Source organism: Mobula hypostoma, chromosome 4 (genome assembly GCF_963921235.1).
Source record: "Mobula hypostoma chromosome 4, sMobHyp1.1, whole genome shotgun sequence".
Taxonomy (NCBI): Eukaryota; Metazoa; Chordata; class Chondrichthyes; order Myliobatiformes; family Myliobatidae; genus Mobula; species Mobula hypostoma.
Genome location: NC_086100.1, coordinates 25675691 through 25696762, shown reverse-complemented (window position 1 = coordinate 25696762; position 21072 = coordinate 25675691). Strand labels below are relative to the sequence as shown.

The 21072-nt window shown below is 41.8% G+C and overlaps 1 protein-coding gene across 3 annotated transcripts in view; it reads right to left on the bottom strand.

The window, feature by feature from the left end:
* Positions 1–21072, bottom strand: part of atr (ATR serine/threonine kinase) — a 134200-nt gene that overhangs the window by 87559 nt on the left and 25569 nt on the right. For all 3 annotated transcript variants that reach the window (XM_063045415.1, XM_063045416.1, XM_063045414.1), the window contains exons 6-9: positions 19934–20125; positions 18050–18267; positions 6575–6730; positions 5011–5209 (exon numbers count right to left, since the gene is read on the bottom strand). In XM_063045415.1, the coding sequence (XP_062901485.1) occupies positions 5011–5209; positions 6575–6730; positions 18050–18267; positions 19934–20125 (765 nt within the window). The remainder of the gene's footprint in view (positions 1–5010; positions 5210–6574; positions 6731–18049; positions 18268–19933; positions 20126–21072) is intronic.

The window sequence follows — 21072 nt, the reverse complement described above, 5'->3', positions numbered from 1 at the left end:
ACCGAAAGAAGCTGCAGAAGGTTGTAAATCTAGTCAGCTCCATCTTGGGAATTAGCCCACAAAGTACTCAGGACACCTTTAAGGAGCGGTGTCTCAAAAAGGCAGTGTCCATTATAAAAGCATGCACTTTTCTCACCATTACTCAGGTAGGAGATACAGAAGCCTGAAGGCACACACTCAGCGATTCAGGATCAGCTTCTTCCCCTCTGCCATCCCATTCCTAAACGGACATTGAACCCTTGGACACTACCTCGCTTTTTTTTAATATACAGTATTTCTGTTTCTGCATGCCTTTTAAAAATCTATTCAATGTACGTAATTGATTTATTTGTTCATTATTATTTTTATTTTATATTTTTTTTTCTGCTAGATTATGTATTGCATTCAACTGCTGCTGCTGAGTTAACAAATTTCACATCACATGCCGGAGATAATAAACCTGTTTCTGATTCTGAATAATTGAAAACAAAACTACAAAAATAAGTCAGGTAATGATCACTTTCCCCAAAACCTCAGTGAGTCAATGTATAGGTCCACAAATCATAGAGAGAAGCCTTGCATCCAAATCAATAATATAATGCAAATTTGTGTGCTAAATATTAATACAAACTAAACTAATTAATTATTTTACCAATTAAAAACCCCTCAGACATGTAGGACCAGGTCTAGACTAATTTGTATTATATAGCAATAACAAAATTGGCATAATAATAAAGATCCATTCCAACGTATTAAAGCAATCATGACGAAAGCATTCCAGCAGCAACACTTCATTAGGAGTTTCGAGATTAGGTTTGTTACCAAAGATTGTAGAAACTTTCAATAGATGTACCATGGGGAGCATTTTGACCAGATACATAACCATCTGGCATGATGCCAATGCACATGATTGTCATTGGTTTCAGAGGATTGTAGACTCAAGCAGATCCATCATGGGTACAAACCTCTCCAGCATCAAGAATATCTTCAAAAGGCTGCATCCATCATGAAGGACATCACCTTGCAGGACATGCCTGGGCCTGTCTAGTCCAGCCGACTGACGCCGCTCTGCATTCACAGGGAATCCTGTAAACGCCAGCCAACCCGAGTCCCAGGTTATCTTTGACCGGCTGAAGCTGTGAATTGATCTTCCTTACAGGTTTTTGGATGGCATTAATCCAGTTTTTCTTCAGGATCTAGGCAATCCTTCAAGAAACCATGTAAATATAGAGAAGGCAGTAGCAATGGAGTAGTGTATATCAGCCAGACGGGATGCACGGTGAAAATCCTCACCAAGGAGCACAGGATGTGTATCCATTTGGGTTACCCAGAGAAATCAGCAATAGTAGAACACTTCATTCACCATGACTATAGGATTGACTTCGACAGCACAAAAATACTATGCCACGCCAGTGGTTTTGGGCACTGCCTGGTAAAAGAAGCCACTGAAAGAAAACTAGAGAGAAAGTATTTTAACAAAGACAAAGGTCTCACTCTAAGTAAGAGCTGGAATTCGATTGTAAACGAAGTGGGAGACCGTAAACCTGATTGGATGAAGACTATCCAAAAGGAGGGACGGAATATGGGGGGGGGGGGGGGGTGCCGGGGTATAAATACCACTGGACTAGATATACTCAGGCGTCATCCCTGAAGAAGATGGCAGAGTCTGTCATCAAAACGTCAGTTATAACTGATTTGTACTCACTGGAAGCCTGAGAAGAGTTTACTTGTCATACATGCCAGGAAAGCACTAGATCCTTTCTTAAAGTACATATATGTCACCATATACAACCCTGAGATTCATTTTCTTGCAGGCATACTCAATACATCCATAAGAGAATCAATGAAAGAGTGTATCAACTTAGGTATTCAAATAAATATAGTGCCTACAAAAAGTATCTCCTCCCCCCCCCCGGAAGTTTTACAATATTGAGTGGATTTAATTTGGCTTTTTTGACACTGATCAACAGAAAAAGACTATTTTGTGTCAAAGTGAAAACAGATTTCTCCAAAGCAATCTAATTTAATTACAAATATAAAACACAAAATAATTGATTGCATGAGTATCCATCCCCTTTAATACAATACACCAAATGGCATAACCATAAATCTGCCTAAAGCAAAAACTGAGTGACCCTGTAAGAAGGGACTAGTGAGGGAGGCCACCAAGAGACCTATGACAACTCTGGAAAAGTTACAAGTTTCAGTGGTGGAGATGGGAGAGACTGTGCATACAACAACTGTTGCCCGTGTGCTTCACTAGTCACAGCTTTATGGGAGAGTGGCAACAAGAAGGCTACTGTTGAAAAACACTCACATGAAATCTCAGCTAGAGTTTGCCAGAAGATACGTGGGAGACGCTGAAGTTGGCTGGAAGAAGGTTCTATGGTCTGACAAAACCAAAATTGAGCTTTTTGACCATCAGACTAAACATTATGTTTGGCATAAGCCAAACACCGCACTTCATCAGAAGTACACCATCCCTACCGTGAAGCATGGTGGTGGCAGCGCCATGCTGTGGGGATGCCTCACTGCAGCAGGCCCTGGAAGGCTTGTGAAGGTAGCGGGTAAAATGAATGCAACAAAATACAGGGAAATACTGGAGGAAAACCTGATGCAGTCTGCACAAGAACTGTGGCTTGGGAGATTTGTTTTCCAGCAAGACAATGACACCAAGCACAAAGCCAAAGCTACACAGGAATGGCTTAAAGACAACAAAGTTAATGTCCTGGAGTGGCCAAGTCAGAGCCCAGACCTCAATCCAATTGAGAATTTGTGGCTGGACTTCAAAAGGGCTGTTCCCTCATGATCCCCAAGTAATCTGACAGATCTTGAGCAGTTTTGTAAAGAAGAATGGGAAAAAATTGAAGAGCCCAGATGCACAAAGCTGACAGAGACCAAGCCACACAGACTCAAGGCTGTAATTGCTGCCAAAGGTACATCTACTAAATCCTGAATTGAAGGGGGTGAGTAATTATGCAATCAATTATCGTGTTTAATAATTGTAATAAATTTAGACCAGCTTGTAGAAATTTGTTTTCATTTTGACATGAAAGTCTTTTCAGTTGATCAGTGTCAAAAAAGCCTAATTAAATCCACTGTGATTCAATGTTGTAAAACAATAAAACATGAAAAACTTCTGGGGGAGGGTAATACTTTTTATAGGGGATATATATACATCTATCCCCACCTCACTTTTTACAGTACAAGAGAACTGGTAAATGGGATATGTATAGATGGGTACTTAAGATGCTGGCTGCAATTCCAGCTGTACATCAGAGGTCCAACAGCTTGCGCCTTTCTCACACTAACTTAGCAAGATGCTGAGGTTTGCTTGATACCATAGGCAACAAAGCTTGCCATCTCTCCTTACCCTGAACTGGATGCCATTTCAGAGAGTTTTGTGGGTACCTTTTTGGCGGGAGCTGCGGAGAGGACAGGTGGGAAGATGGCTGAGGTTGCCATGGAAAGGAGCGTCCCTGTTGCTCAAAGTGCTTTGTGCAGATGAATGGCTCCAAGGAGGAAGGGCCAATACTCCCAAGAAAACGCCCGCTTGTTCAAGGTGGATTTCGAGCGACGTTCAGAAAGTGGTATGTGCTTTCATGCAGATCATGGGTCCAGCGCATGAGTTAAAGATGATTTCAGTATGAGCTCCAACTTCATGTGCACATTTGAACTGAGTTAACCATAGTGGGCCCTCTTATTTTTTTTTCCTTTTCTTTTTCTGATTAACTGTTCAATAAAGCTGAAATTTGTAAATATACTTTCTTTACAACTTTATGTGGTGTACGCTTTGTTATTTTTTGCCAACTGACAATTGTGTAAAGGCAGTATTCATGCAGCATTTGCTCAAATCGTGGTTTTGTGAGGAGGAGAGGAGAAGATGGCGGCGTGACGCAGCTTGCAGTGGCCGCTCTGGTGGTGATGTCTGTTATTTGTCAAGTAGGGTGCCGTGCACAATCCTGATTTGATGGAGACGGACATGAGAGCACAGAGGAACATCTGGTGAAACTTCTGAAATGCCTGCTTCACTGCTCCTGCTACTGTGTTGGTCCAGAATCTCCAGAGGGGTAGGCCCCAAGTCCTCGGCTTTGCTTGCTGCTCGGCAGCCGGGGCGGGGTCAAAGCGCTTGGCAGAGGATGGTGCTCGGAGAGGCTGTGTCAGAGGGGCTGGTCGGAGGCTCAAAGTTTTCGGACTGACTCAAAGTCCGCTGCAGTCAGGTGCTTCTAATGGTGCTGCATCAGCAAGCTTGCGATGCTTGGAGGTTCACGGCAGGGAGAGTTCCTCCCTTCTACTGTCTGCGTAAGATGATGAGGCTATCGGGACTTTGAGACTTTTTTTTACCGTGCCCATGGTCTGCTCTTTATCAAATTACGGTATTGCTTTGCACTGTTGTAACTATATGTTATAATTATGTGGTTTTGTCATATTTAGTCTTGGTTTGTCATGTGTTTCTTGTGATATCATTCTAGAGGAACACTGCATCATTTTTTAATGCATGCATTTCTAAATGACAATAAGCGAGGACTGAGTGTCCTCATAATCTAATCTAATCTAATCTTTAATCGGAACATCACAATGTTCCTGTTTGGTTGAACTCCAAATCATACTGACCCTAGACGCCTACTGTTTATGAAAGGTGGCCTTCTCACCACCGAGTCCTGTGGCTGTTAACGGGGCCGGCAACAAGCCATGTTTCCATATGAGCCCAGTGAGGGGGCTTCAGTTAATTTTTTAATTTCTCAAATGTAATCCTCCTGCTGAGGCGAAAATAAAACAATCTTTATAACACGTCCTCTAGGTGCTAAACCAATTACAAAATCACTATTTGTCAGTACCAAATGGCCAATAGACCTGCCATCAACAGAATGGAGGATCAATAGTGAAAATATAAAGCAGCAGAAAAGTGAAGGATGCACAGTTAAAAGTTAGAAAATGTCATATCCTTCCTTTCTTAATAGCTATTCACCAATAACTCATCAAGCAAACAAAAACTAAAATAAATAGCATTAAATCAAATTGGGAACTTACATGAGAACTTCATCAATGAGAGAGTAGGATTTGGCGCCCAGGTAATGCAGCAGCATGGGGAATCCCTTTACAGTAGCTGCACGGATGACTTCAATGGGACTTTGCAAAGACCATCTATATATTTCTGCTCTCCAATCAGGACAAATTTCTTTATTCAGCATAGACAACAAATACACACATTTTGCCTGGGTCTGCAGTGCTGTGGGATATAGAATACTAGAACTCAAAATCAGAAGAAACATTAATATGTTGCCAAATTTGTAAACAGTATTAAGATAACAGAAGCAATTTTTAAAATTATTATCTGCTTTCTGGTGATTCTTGATCCAATGGTATTAAAATTAATCCAAAATAATTACAGAAAATAGAAATATGTTCAGAATGCCCCACACATAATTATAATAAAGTTTCATTCACTGAGTGGGAGATAAAATATATTTATAGCCTGAGAAAGCTCCACTGAACTAATGCAGTTTAATCTTTTACCTTACGTTGTCAGCAGTACAAATGCAAAGTTTACAATGCCAGGATTTTCACTGGAAGTAGGCAGAGAAATACAAGCAGGGAAAGTTAGAAGAGTTAAAGCAAAGGCATCCGTTAGTCTTGCGAGACCACGGATCTGTGCCTGGAAAATCTTCACTCTCCAGGGCGCAGGCCTGGGCAAGGTTGTATGGAAGACCAGCAGTTGCCCATGCTGCAAGTCTCCCCTCTCCACGACACCAATGTTGTCCAAGGGAAAGGCATTAGGACCCATACAGCTTGACACCAGTGTCGTCGCAGAGCAATATGTGATTAAGTGCCTTGCTCAAGGACACAACACACTGCCTCGGCTGAGGCTCAAACTCACGACCTTCAAGTCGCTACTCCAATGCCTTAACCGCTTGGCCACGTGCCCACAGTCAGAATTCGAAGAATTAATAATGGTATTAAAGAGCAAATGCACTTAGTGTGGGTCCAGATCACACTCTTCCTGTTTTCTAGATTTTCACAAGTAGGAGAGGATTAAGAGGACAAAACTTGAAAACAAAGGCTATGTTATTTAAAATTGAGGTATGTAGAAATTCCTTCTCATAAGGTTGTGAATCTCTGGAATTCTCTACCTTCGCAAACAGTGGAAGCCAGAACATTATAAGTATTTAAAATAGGCTTTGATAAATCAAGCAATAGGTGGGTACAGAATGGCAAAGAAAAGGAATTTATTTTAGAACAGGTCAACCACAAGTGGTGGGACAGGCATGAAAGACCTGATGGCCTTCTCCTGTTCCTATTTTGTTGTATTCTTACATGGAATGTCCTCCTTTTACATCTCTGCTTTCCTTAATTAGTAATCAGTGTTTCAGCAATTCACACATTCCCTGTGTCCCATAAATATGCTTTTATATTTTTCACAATTCATTAAATATAATTTTGACAATTAACCAACTGTTATTTTCCATTTTAAGCACTTTATAATTAATTCTGCTTCCTTTTAAATTTTGGTCATTCTACAGAGGCCGTATCTTCATGCCATATTTAAGCTATACATGATATATCAATGAATTATTCTATCTATAATTATACTTACAGAAACTGCTTGATAAACGTTGGCTGAAAGATACAAGGTCAGAATTGAAACCAGTGGACTGGAAAGCTTCATCAGAACAGTGTTTATGAATCCAAGGTAATGACAGGAATCCACAAATTGTATAAAGCATGTCTTTGTTCCCATTGCCTTGAACAACTGGTGAAATATAAAGATAACATATACAATAGGATATCCAAGTATTTAACCAAACCAAGTTTGAAACAATCAAATCAAATTCAAATTATGAAGATGTGTAAAGCTGTGCTTGGTGAATCTACTGCAAACTATTTCCTGATAAATGCTATTTATCCCAATAATTTTCTTTTACTGTCAAAGCAGTCATCATGGCAAACTGAAACTTTGGGCAGGGCTAACCCCAAAGCAATTTGGGCTCCACAATATCATTCAAGCTTACCTCAAACTATCATGCTGTCCACTTATTTTTGTAAAATAATAACAAATATTTATTTTCCCCACATAATTTGAATACATTTGTAGTGTAACACAAAGTTGCATTTCCTAAGACACAATCCCTTTGTACTTTGACTGCAAAAGATCTGGGATTTAACCAGCGATATTCTCTTTTGAAATTTTGGTTTTAAAAACATTGCTAATGTAGCCCAGTCAAATCTTTGAACATACAGCATTTATTTTAATTAACTGATGGATAGCTAAACTGTTGAAGTCAAGAAGGAGTTAAGCAGTCCTTGTGCAGGATTCCCTAGAGATTAACTTGCAGGTTGAATTTCTGTGAAGGAAGGCAACTGCAATGTTAGCATTCATTTTGAGAGGACAAGAATATAAGACCTTCAGACATAGGAGCAGAACTAAACCATTTAGCTCATTGTGTCTGCTCCAGCATTCCATCATGGCTGTCTGGCTGACTTATTGTCCCTGTCAGCCCCATTCTCCTGCCTCCTCTCCCCTCCCCATAACCTCTGATGGCCTGACTAATCAAGAACCTACCAATCTCCACTTTAAATATCCAATCTTTTGGCCTCCACATCCATCTGTGGCAATGAATTCCACAGATTCGCCATCCTCTGGCTAAAGAAATTCCTCCTCATCTCCATTCTGTTCTGAGGCTGCCCTCTGGTCCTAGACTCCCCCACTAAAGGGAGCATCCTCTCCACATCCACTCTATCCAGGCCTTTCAATATTCGATAGGTTTCAAAGTTAAAGCAGTGATTCCCAACGGGGGCAGTACTGCCCCCCAAGGAGGCGGTTATGTGCCCTAAGGGGGCGTTAGAGGGCATTTAAGATTCTTGGGGGGAGGGGGGAGGGGTAAGCGGCACCCTAATTTGAGGCACGAGATCTGGCTGACCGTTCATTGAGCAGGCACTTCCAAAATAACAGATGAGGCACTGGAACACAGGAAGAGCCATAGCTCTACAGGCAGCGAGCACACATCGTCACATCGCATCTGAAACTCAGCAATCTCGTCTGAACTTGCCAACCAATTATTGGGAATGCATAAATTAGCAGCCAGGGTGGCCAACAGTTCCTCTTGACTCATGGCACAGAACGAGTTCATGCAAGTTAACAGTTGGTTAAATCAAGTCCACCCTCTTAACTTGCTCTACAGATCTACGGAAAACAGGTCGCGCAACGATACAGTGCTGTCCGGAACCATACTGTGAAATAATTGAACCTGCTGACCCTGAGGATTCCTCTTAAGGTGTTCCAAGCCACCTTGGCTTCATATGGGTGGTCAAGAATCATCTTTGGGGATTAAAAGACTTAATGTGATGGTCAGTCATGCTAACTGGAATAGTATAAAAGTAGCTTGCCAAACACCAGCTCTATCCCGACTAACATTCAGATTCCAATCTGAATCCTTGTCAACGTAACTTTGGCTGCGTTAGTCTTCATCTTCACCTCACCATTCCTTTTCATGCCGCTACCATTGTTCTATCCGTGTCAACTCTCTGCCATTGTCAACATCCAATACGCGTACCCAGTTTGTGTTCATTTTTTATTTTGATTTAGCCCCATTACTGATGGATAAATAAATACGGCACAATCTCTGAGTCTGACAGTGGTGAAGTCTTGAATTCTAATCCTGCTAAGAAACAAAAACTACAGAAAGTGCGTCAATACAACGTTACACACTTAGAACGGGAATTCTGCAGATGCTGGAAATTCAAGCAACATACATCAAAGTTGCTGGTGAACGCAGCAGGCCAAGCAGCATCTGTAGGAAGAGGTGCAGTCGACGTTTCAGGCCGAGACCCTTCGTCAGGACTAACTGAAGGAAGAGTGAGTAAGGGATTTGCAAGTTGGAGGGGGAGGGGGAGATCCAAAATGATAGGAGAAGACAGAAGGGGGAGGGATAGAGCCGAGAGCTGGACAGGTGATAGGCAAAAGGGGATACGAGAGGATCATGGGACAGGAGGTCCGGGAAGAAAGACAAGGGGGGGGGGGTGACCCAGAGGATGGGCAAGAGGTATATTCAGAGGGACAGAGGGAGAAAAAGGAGAGTGAGAGAAAGAATGTGTGCATAAAAATGAGTAACAGATGGGGTACGAGGGGGAAGTGGGGCCTTAGCCACACTCAGGTTGGAGGAACAACACCTTATATTCCATCTGGGTAGCCTCCAACCTGATGGCATGAACATCGACTTCTCTAACTTCCGCTAAGGCCCCACCTCCCCCTCGTACCCCATCTGTTACTCATTTTTATGCACACATTCTTTCTCTCATTCTCCTTTTTCTCCCTCTGAATATACCTCTTGCCCATCCTCTGGGTCACCCCCCCCTTGTCTTTCTTCCCAGAACTCCTGTCCCATGATCCTCTCGTATCCCCTTTTGCCTATCACCTGTCCAGCTCTTGGCTCTATCCCTCCCCCTCCTGTCTTCTCCTATCATTTTGGATCTCCCCCTCCCCCTCCAACTTTCAAATCCCTTACTCACTCTTCCTTCAGTTAGTCCTGACGAAGGGTCTCGGCCTGAAACGTCGACTGCACCTCTTCCTACAGATGCTGCTTGGCCTGCTGCGTTCACCAGCAACTTTGATGTATGTTACACACTTAGAACATGGTTTTATTCCGTTCCCATCAGATCAGCAACGCCCCATGTGTCTTGTTTGTAATACTGTATGTACTTTCTAATGAAGCCATAAAACCATCAAGCTTGCTGGTATACTTCTGTGAAAGGCTACTTATGGCATTACTCAGTTCCAGAAGATGAAAGAAGATGAAAAGTGTTGCACACTCAAGTCATTTGCCAAGAAAGTTAAAAATGGCCGTAATAGTGGTCTCAGTGCATCTTTATAACATTTCCAAAATGAAAGCAAAGTGTGGAAGATCTCATACGATTGGTGAAAGGTTAATAATGCCTGCTGTATCAGAAGTGCTCACCACTGTTCTCAAAATGGATACCAGTATTTTAAAATCAATTCCTCTTAGTAATAACTCTGTAATTTGTCACATTGACGAAATGGGCATTGAGTATCAAATATGCAGAACTATAAAAACAAGAACCTGGGATACAACTGTATGAGTCAACTGTGGGAGATCAGACATTGCTAACGGCAAATGTATGGTTTATAAAAAATGTAAACGTTTATGAAGAGAATCTCTTTTGTAAAAAGTTTAAAACAAATTATCAACAGAGAATCAATCTACTACGAGCTCAAAATGTATATTGAGAATGAAAGTATTCCGATTAGGAACATGATTCCTTGTACAACAGGTTGACCATCATTTATGACAGGTCACCATACTGGTTTAGTGGCATTTTTGAAAAAAAGAAATTCCAAGTCTGTTTGCAATTCATTGTGTAATTCATCGTCAACATCTCATAGATAAAAACCTCAGCCAATGACTTTTTTCAAGCATGCCACTTGTTATATCTGCCATCAACAAAACTAAAGCACATCCAAGGCTTATTGAGAAAGTAAGGCGGCATGGGAACCAAGGGGACATTGCTTTGTGGATCCAGAACCGGCTTGCCCACAGAAGGCAAAGAGTGGTTATAGACGCGTCATATTTCGCATGGAGGCCAGTGGCCAGTGGTGTGCCTCAGGGATCTGTTCTGGGACCCCTAGTCTTTGTGATTTTTATAAATGACCTGGATGAGGAAGTGGAGGATTAGTAAATTTGCTGATGACACAAAGATTGGGAGTGTTGTGGATAGTGTGGAGGGCTGTCAGAGATTACAACGGGACAGTGATAGGATGCAAAACTGGGCTGAGAAGTGGCAGATGGAGTTCAACCCAGATAAGTGTGAGGTGGTTCATTTTGGTAGGTCAAATATGAAATGAAATAGGCATCCGTTAGTCTTGTGAGACCATGGATTTGCGTCTTGGAAGGTTTCCAGGGCGCAGGCCTGGGCAAAGTTCTATGGAAGATCGGCAGTTGCCCATGCTGCAAGCCTCCCCTCTCCATGCCACCAATGTTGTCCAAGGGTAGGGCACTAGGGCCAATACAGCTTGGCACCGGTGTCGTTGCAGAGCAGTGTGTGGTTAAGTGCCTTGCTCAAGGACACAACACGCTGCCTCAGCTGAGGCTCGAACTAGCGGCCTTCAGATCACTAGACCGACGCCTTGATCACTTGGCCATGGGCCAACAGGTCAAATATGATGGCAGAATATAGCATTAATGGTAAGACTCTTGGCAGTGTGGTGGATCAGAGGGATCTTGGGGTCCAGGTCCATAGGACACTAAAGCTGCTGTGCAGGTTGACTCTGTGGTTAAGAAGGCATATGGTGCATTGGCCTTCATCAATTGTGGGATTGAGTTTAAGAGCCGAGAGGTAATGTTGCAGCTGTATAGGACCCTGGTCAGACCCCACTTGTGCTCAATTCTGGTCACCTCATTAGAGGAAGAATGTGGAAACCATAGAAAGGGTGCAGAGGAGATTTACAAAGATGTTGCCTGGATTGGGGAGCATGTCTCATGAGAATAGGTTGAGTGAACTCGGCCTTTTCTCCTTGGAGTGACAGAGGATGAGAGGTGACCTGATAGAGGTGTACAAGATAATGAGAGGCATTGATCATGTGGATAGTCAGAGGCTTTTCCCCAGGGCTGAAATTGCTAGCACAAGAGGGCATAGTTTTAAGGTGCTTGGAAGTAGGTACAGGTGAGATCTCAGGGGTAACTTTTTTTATGCAGAGAGTGGTGAGTGCGTGGAATGGATGCCGGCAGCGGTGGTGGAGGCGGAAATAATAGGGTCTTTTAAGAGACTCCTGAATGGCTACATGGAGCTTAGAAAAATAGAGCACTATGGGTAAAGTCTAGGTAGTTCTAAGGTAGGTACATGTTCGACACAGCTTTGTGGGCCAAAGGGCCTGTATTGTGCTGTAGGTTTTCTATGTTTCTATCCATTAAATAGCAGAACATTTCACCAGTTATGCCAAGAGTTTGAACGTTTGCTTCTTCACACTGAAGTGCATTAGCTGTCAAAAGGCTGTTGCTTAAAGCATTTTTTGATTTTTTTGAAACTGTGGTTGGAAGTCGACAAGAGCTTGGGAAACCAGATTGAACTGCTACATGGAGATGTGGCATACTTAGTCGATCTGTATGACAAAACGAACATTCTAAACATGAAACTGCAGGATGAGAATTTCAATTTAATCCAGGCAAAAAGTGCAGTGTCCACTTTTATCAGAAAATTTGAAATATACAAGCAAAACATTGGGAGTAGAATGTTCTTACAGTTTCTCTGCATAGAAAGTTTGACACTCTCTTTCGCAGATGGTGATTTTCAAGAGTACTGCTTACACCTGCAGTCACTGAAGAAGGATTTTCAAAGTCGATTCAAGGAATTGAACGACCTGGAAATTCCAGACTGGGTAATTAACCCATTACTTTCAAAGGTGAAAGAACGGGAAGAGAGTTTGCAAGAAGAAATGATCAAAAGTCAGAATGATGAAGAAGCAAAATTGCTTTTCAAAAATGTCAGCTTTTGTGGTATGTGGCTACACTGCCATACAAAGTTTCTTGGTCTTTGGAAAAGAGTCAAACTGCTCTATGTTACATTTCCATCCTCCAACCTTCAGTGCAGTGAACCACATACCCAGAAAAAAAACAGAAACCGCTTGGATGTTGTTACGCATCGGGACTTGAGACTTCTGCTGTCACAACTTGAAGCAGAAATTTCAACTCTTGTGAAAAAAAACCATCAAGCTCAAGGACCAGATTAATATTGAAGCTGCTGTACAGAACATAGGTACTGCGTAAGCTAGGTTTAAAGAGAAATAAAAATTTAAAGCAGAATCATTTTTCTCATGTTGGCATATGGTAGACTTGTTTTTACACTATGGGGGCACCGGAAAGTATATTGTGCCCAAGAGGGGCGCTGCAAGTAGGAAGGTGTTTTGGAGGGGTGTTGGGCTGAGAAGAGTTCAGAAACACTGAGTTAAGGGAAACTATGCTGATATTGGACTATTTCATCATGTGTCTCCAGGTACTCTGAAACCTCATCCTTAATAGGAAAGGTACGTCGTATCCGGAGTTTCTCCGGTTAACGGACGATTTCCCTCCATGCCTCTCTGACATAGTGGGGAACTACGTAAGAGGCAAGTTACAGCAGTGGTTTGCCACTGCCTTCTGCCAGTTGAGTTTCCAGAGAGATCACCAGCTTGTAACCCAGCAACGATGGAAAGCGTGCAGGGGAGCCGGCTAGATTCGAACTTGGGACCTTTCGTCCTTAAGTCCAGCACTGATGCCACTACGCCACCAGCTGGGTCCATCCTTAATAATGGAGTCAAATATCTTCCCAACTGCTGAAGTGAGCCAAAACTGCCTTTCTTCTACCTCCCTCCCTTCTTAAAACGAGTGGAGTGACATTTGCAATTTTCCAGCCCTCTGGAACCATTCCAGAATCTTGAGACTCTTCCACAATCTCTTTAGCTACCTCTATAGATTATAGAAGTACAGAATACAGGGTGTAGTCCAGCTGGTCCAGGTGACTTAGTTACTTTCAGACCTTTCAGCTTCCCAAACACCTTCTACTTAGTAATATTAACTTCACTCATTTCTGCCCCAACACTCTCAAATTTCTGGCATACTGCTAATGTCTTTGACAGTGAAAACGGACATAAAATACCTAAGATCATGAGCTATTTCTTTGTCCCCCATTATTACCTCCTAGGGGTCCGATATCCATTCTTGCCTCTCCCCTACTCTTCATTTTTGCAAAAATAATTTTGGTATCCACTTTCGATATTTTTGGCTAGCTCACCTTCAAATTTTATCTCTTCCCTCCTTATGTTTTTTTTTAGTTCCCTTCTGTTGGTTTTTAAAAGCTTTCCAGCCCTCTAACTTCCCACTAATATTTGCTACATTATGTGCCCTTTTTTCCTTTTGTACTGTCTGATTTCCCTTGTCAGCCACGGTTGCCTCATTCTCCCTGCTAATATCCCCTTCCAATCAACTTTGGCGAGCTCTTCTCTCATGTCTTTGCAATTCCGTTTACTCCACTGCAACACTGATACATCTGACTTTAGCTTCTCTCTAGACTCTTTAGCCTCTTGAACTGCAGAATGAATTCTACAATATAATCATAGCCTCCTATTGTAAGGTTTCCTTTACCTTAAGCTCCCTCATCAAATTGGATTCATTACACAATACCCAATTTAGAATTGCCTTTCCCCTAATGGGTTCAATCTCAAGCTGCTCTAAAAAGCCATCTCAGAGACATTCTACATTCCCTCTCTTGGGATCCAGCATCAACCTGATTTTCCCAAACTACCTTCATATTGAAGGCTACTGTTCGGAGGCCTGTATATAACTCTCATCTGGGTCCTTTTACCCTTGCAGTATCTTAACTGTACCCACAAGTATTCTACATCTTTTGATCCTATGTTAACTATTACTAAGGATTTGATTTCATTTTTTACCAATAGAGCTACCCCAATCCCCTACCTATCTGCCTGACCTTTCAATACAAGGTGTATCCTTAGATGTTAAACTCTCAACTATGATCCCCTTCCAGCCACGACTCAATGACGCCCACACATTGTACCTGCCAGTCTCTAGCTGTGCTACAAGATCCTCTACCTGCATCCTCTAGTTTGCATACTGTGTGCATTCAAATACAACACCTTCAGTCCTGTATTCAGGAATTTTAATTTTTTGCCCCAATGTTACACTTCAACTTGTCCTACTGACTGCAAGTTTGCCTATTTTGCCCTTTCATCCGTCTGTCCTTCCTCACAGTTTCACCACACACCGCATCTTCTTGTATATCAAGTTTCCAATACTCAGCTCTATCATTCCAGTTCCCAAACTTCTACCAAATTAGTTTAAACCCTCGCCAACAGCTCTAGCAAACCTGCTCACAAGGATCCTGGACCCCTTATCAGGTGTAATCTGTCCTTTTTCTGCAGGTCATACCCTCCCCAGAAGAGACCTCGATGATCCAAAAATCTGAAACTCTGTCCCTTGCACCAATTTCCTCAGCAACACATTCATTTGGCAGAGTCACTCACAGAGAAGTACAGCACTGAAACAGGTCTTTCAGACTATATAAACTGCCTACTCCCAATTACCTGCAACGGGACCATAGCCCATCATATCCCAACTATCCATGTACCTATCCAAACTTCTCTTAAATGTTGAAATCGAGCTGCATGGACTACTGGTGCTGGCAGCTCATTCCACACTCACGACCCTCTGAGTGAAGAGGTTTCCCCTCATGTTCCCCTTAAATATTTTACCTTTCACCCTTAACCCATGACCTCTGGTTGTAGTCCCACCCAATCTCAGTGGAAAAGGCCTGCTTGTATTTACCCTAACTATACCTCTCATAATTTTGTATACCTATATCAAATCTCCTCTCAATCTCCTATATTCTAAAGAATACAGTCTTAATCTATTCAATCTTTCCTCATAACTCTGGTCCTCCAGACCCAGCAACATCCTTGCAAATTTTCTCTGTAGTTTTGCTTACATCCTTCCTGTATGTAGGTGACCAAGACTGCACACAATACTCCAAATCAGACCTCACAAATGTTTCATGCAACTTAAATATAACATCACATCTCCTGTACTCAATACTTTGATTTATGAAAGCCAATATGCCAAAAGCTCTCATAATGACCCTATCTACCTGTGATGCCATTTTCCATGAATTATAGACCTGTATTCCCAGATCCCTTTGTTCTACCACACTCCTCAGTGCCCTTCCATTCACTGTGTAAGACTTTCCCAAGTCGGTCCTCCCAAAGTGTGAAACCTCATACTTGTCTGTAATAAGTCCCATCTCCCATTTTTCAGACCATTTTTCCAGCTGATGTAGATCCCTCCACAAGCCATGAGAGCCTTTCTCACTGTCCACTACACCCCTAATCTTGATGTCATCTGCAAACTTGCTGATCTAGTTAACCACATTATCCTACTATCCAGATCCTACTATTCTTAGCTTCACCAGCACATGACACAGGCAGCAATCAAGAGATTACTACCCTGGAGATTCTGCTTATCAACTTTCTACTTAACTCCCTATATTTTCTCTTCAGCACATCCTCCCTTTTGCATCCTGTATCATTGACAATAGACAATAGGTGCAGGAGTAGGCCATTCGGCCCTTTGAGCCAGGACCGCCATTCACTGTGATCATGGCTGATCATCCACAATCAGTATCCAGTTCCTGCCTTATCCCCATAACCATTGATTCTGCTATCTTTAAGAGCTCTGTCCAACTCTTTCTTGAAAGCATCCAGAGACTTGGCCTCCACTGCCTTCTGGGGCAGAACATTCCACATATCCACCACTTGCTGGGTGAAAAAGTTTTTCCTCAACTCCGTTCTAAATGGCCTACCCCTAATTCTTAAACTATGGCCTCTGGTTCTGGACTCACCCATCAGTGGGAATATGCTTCCTGCCTCCAACGTGTCCAATCCCTTAATAATCTTATATGTTTCAATCAGATCCCCTCTTGGTACCAATATGTACCACAAATTCTAGCTGCTCACCCTTTCCCTTTAGAATGCTGTTGACCTGACCCAATACATCCCTGTCCCTGGAATCTGGGAGGCAAAATACGACCCAGGTTTCTTTATCATGTTTACAGAATCTCCTGTCTCTCTGCCAGAGACCTGCTCACTGTGGCTTCTCCCTGGTAGGTCGCTCAACCACAGCCCCCCCCCCCCCCCCACAACCAGCAGTATCCAAAATGGTATACTTATTATTGAGGGTACTCTGCACTCACTACCTATTCCCTTTCCCTCTCCTGACAATCACCCAGGGACCTGCCTCCTGCAACTTAGGAGTGACTACCTGCCTGTAGTTCCTATCCATCACCTCCTCATTCTCCTGAAGGCCATTGAGCTGCAATTCTATCCACTTCATACAGATGTAATTATCAGAGAGACTGGAAGTCTCCTAGAGTTCCTACATCTCACACAAAGACCATACCACTAACCAAATCCAATCTCAGTGCACTAGACAGAGGAAGAAAAAAAATGGAACTGTACTTGGAACCTTTGCTTGTGCTTGCCCACGCCCGTTAAGGTTAAAAGCAAGGATGTAATGCTGATGCTTTATAAGGCACTGGTCAGACCACATTTGGGGTATTGAGGGCAGTTTTGTGCCACTTATCTAAGAAGACATGCTGGCATTGGAAAGGGTCCAGAGGAGGTTCACAAGATCTATTCCAGGAATGTAAAGGTTAATGTATGAGGAGTATTTGATGGCTCTGGGACTGTATTCGATGGAGTTTAGAAGAATGAGAGGAATCTCACTGAAACCTATCGAATAAAGAACCTAGATAGAGTGAATGTGGAAAAGATGTTTTTAATAGAGGTGGAGTCTAGGACCAGAAGGCACAGCCTCAGAATAGAGAGACGTCTCTTTAGAATAAAGATAAGGGAGAATTTCTTGAGACAGAGGGTGGTGAATCTGTGGAACTCATTGCCACAGATGGATGTGGAGGCTAAGTCATTGGGGATATTTAAAGCGTTGAGATTGATAGGTCCTTGATTAGTGAGGGCATCAAAGTAAGGTTATGGGGGGGAAGGTTAAAGAATGGGGTTGAGACGGATAATAAATCAGCAACAATGAAATAGTAGAAGAGGCTTGGAAGGCCAAACGGCCTAATTGTGCTCCTATGTCTTAACATCTTAAATATTCCAAGAATAATGCAATGACAAATTTTCACTTGTTGGATATCAACATGTATTCACTTTCCACAAGTCACAGAATGATTATCGTCTCTGTACAGTTTCTATGCAAACACACTAAAGCTGGGCCCACTAGTACCCATGCACCCACAACTCTCAACCTCCCTCCCGACAGTAATGCACATTCCTCTTTTCATACTCAGATCCAACTCCCCTTTGAATGTTATATTGGACTCTGCCTTTACAGCTATACTTAGCTACTCATTCAAAACATGTACTATTTGCAATTTTTCTCATGTCATTTTTGCTTCTTCTGCCAATCATCTTCTTACAAAAACAAAGTAAAAAAGTTATCCTTTAAATTAATACATTTTACAATAAAATTCTTGCTTCATTCCAAGCTCCACATACCTTGCAAGTGGATTATAGCATCAATTATTTTGATTAATCTATCAACCAAATGTTGCACCTCTTCATTATTTGAAGTCCTGTTCAGTTGCTTCCTTCCATATTCCAGGACCTCGGTAAACATTTCAACACGTATCCAAATTAATTGTATTTTGATTGATGGAATTTCTGTAGGATTTTGTGTCTCTTCCATGGGAAAGTCATTTGTTTTGATTTTGTTACTGAACAGAAAACAGCATGTTATTTCTTCTGAAGGGAATCCAAATTCCAAAGTAGAATTCAATTTTTTTTTAGGAAGGATGATGAAATTGATAACACCATGCTTCCTGAATTTAAGCATCATCCAGGCTAAAGCACATCAAATATAAATCATTTAGCTATTGAACTCATAGTTATGGAGACATAGAGAAGTACAGCACAGAAACAGGCCCTTCAGCCCATCTAATACATGCCAAAACTATTTAAACTGCCTACTCCCAGTGACCTGCACCTGGACCATAGCCCTCCATACCACTACTATCCATGTTCCTATCCAAACTTCTCTAAAATATTGAAATCGAGCTCGCATGCACCAATTGTGGTGACAGCTCCTTCCACACTCTCATGACCCTGAGTGAAGAAGTTTCCCCTCATGTTCCCATTACACCTTTCACCTTTAATCCATGACCTTTGGTTGTAGTTCCACCCAACCTCAGTGGAAAAAGCCTGCTTACATTATTAACCCTATCTATACTTCTGAATGTTTTTCTTTGTTTTTATTAAAAAGGGAAATTTGAACTCTTCAAAGTTTCAAAGTGCATTTATTATCAAAGAATGTATAAATTACAGAACCTTGAGATTTATTTGCCTACAAGCACTTGTAAAGCAAGGAACCTGAAAGAACTCAATTTAAGACCAACCCCCACAAAGAAAAAAAACGCAGAACAAATCATATAAACAATAGAAGTAAGTAACAACGACAGCATTCCGAACCAAATTGAATCCTTAGATCCAAGTTCCTGGAGCAGCCCAGAGTAGGCCCAAAGACTCGGTATTCAATTCATCATATTAGTGGCGCAAATCGCTGCAAAGTTCACAGACATGAAGCACTGCAGCCGGGGGGCAGACTCACAGCCTTAGCATCGTGGAGAGAGAGGCTCCCAGACTATCTGGGCCAGCATTTAAATTGTCCAAACCTCATACTAGGACTTGAGCCCTGCTCCGGAGAATCAATCCAGGCTATTTTGTTGCCAAAGAAACCGTTCTCGACCTCTCCAATTCAGCTCAGCGTTTACAGCGATCCACCCTCATACCCGGGTTAGCTGGAAGGGCATCAGAATTCATCTGTCCTGTCTTCTTCCCTCTGAATCGTTCCAACCAGCACAGCTCCAACTCCAAGTGCATCGATTTTGCAGCACACCAGCAGGGCACATCACTTTGCCTTCACCTCACCTCTTCATTGCTTGTGGTGATAGTTCACCACAATTTGCTTCAAAAAAAGTGTTATTACTAATGGTTTTAATCGAATTTCTTTGCTTTCACACTACCAGGGAATTGTCACATGTCTTTGGCAACACCATTTTAAACCGGAAGTTTTTAATGCCTTTAATAATAGAATTGGGGAAAAAACAAGTAATTCCTTGAAAAGTTATTCTTCTTTTGATATATTAATTTTGCTTCTATGACCAGTGAGTGAACTCAACTCTACCCAAAGAGATTTAATAAAAAGCATATTGAAGCCCTGTGCTAAATAGTATGACCTTAAACTAATGATCAGCTTTTTCTGAGCATCCATTATTGCACAAATTCTCATCGACCTTCAATTTTTCCCACGTCCAATTTTTAGTATACAGTCAAAACACAGAGAAAAGGATTTACTTATAATAATTAAAAAATCATAAATTGTACCTATTAGGAATTCCTTTGTCACAGAATGCTGTACACAGAGCTGCCAAACGAAATAAAACCACAATACCCTCCAACAGAGGTAAAGTTTCCTTGTGTGACTCAGCCTTGTCCAATGAATTGATCAATGCTCTCAGTCTCTCATATACATCCCACCACAACCTACTTTTGAATTTCATTTCCACTTGTCCGTATCTGCAAGGAATGAACAAACACGCATTAACAAATTTCATAGGAAAATATATTCTAAAAATTCTAGAAAACAATGACATAAAGTATACAATGCATTTACAAGGAAGAATGTTTATAAATCTGACATCCAGTTTCAACCCAAGTAATTACTCTCTTGGCATAAAAGATTAGTTAACAATAGGGAGAGTCAAAATAACAACACAGTTGTACCAGCTTGTTCTTTTCAGATTTAAATTCATTGGTCAAAGCATGGAACAGCACGTGATCATGCTCAAACTACAGAATAAGGCTAAAGCTAAGAGCACTGTGCATGATCATGAATATACATTACAGGAAGGGTACTGCAGGGTGCAGAGATTTACCAGGGTTAGAAGATTCTTGCTAAAAGGACAGTGGCTTAGCTGGGGTTATTTTCTTTTTAAGAAAGAAGGTTAAACGGACATGTAAAATTATGGGAAGCCGGGAGAAGATGAAGAGAAAGGCCCTATAAAGAGACACAAAGTTAAATTAATTGTTTAAAGAATTTGAGAAAAATACCTGAATAACTTATTTCACTCAAGATTAATGGAAAATGTGGGTGAGAGATCGGAAACTCATCACTTGGTAAATGGATCATTGAAAAAAATTACATACAAGGATCTAGTAAATGGTATTAACCAATGAAGGAATAAAGGGATCCTATTCTGGCTGCCTGACGGTTACCAGTGGAGTTCCACAGGGGTCAGTGTTGGGACTGCTGCTTTTTACGATGTATGTCAATGATTCAGACTATGGGATTAATGGATTTGCGATTAAATTTTCTGATGATACAAAGATAGGTGGAGGAGCGGGTAGTGTTCAGGAAACAGAAAGCCTGCAGAGAGACTCAGATAGTTTAGGGGAAACTAGACAACGGGGTGACCCGTTGGGGCACCCTTTGAGAGGAGGGTAGTGCAATCTGATGTGACCAG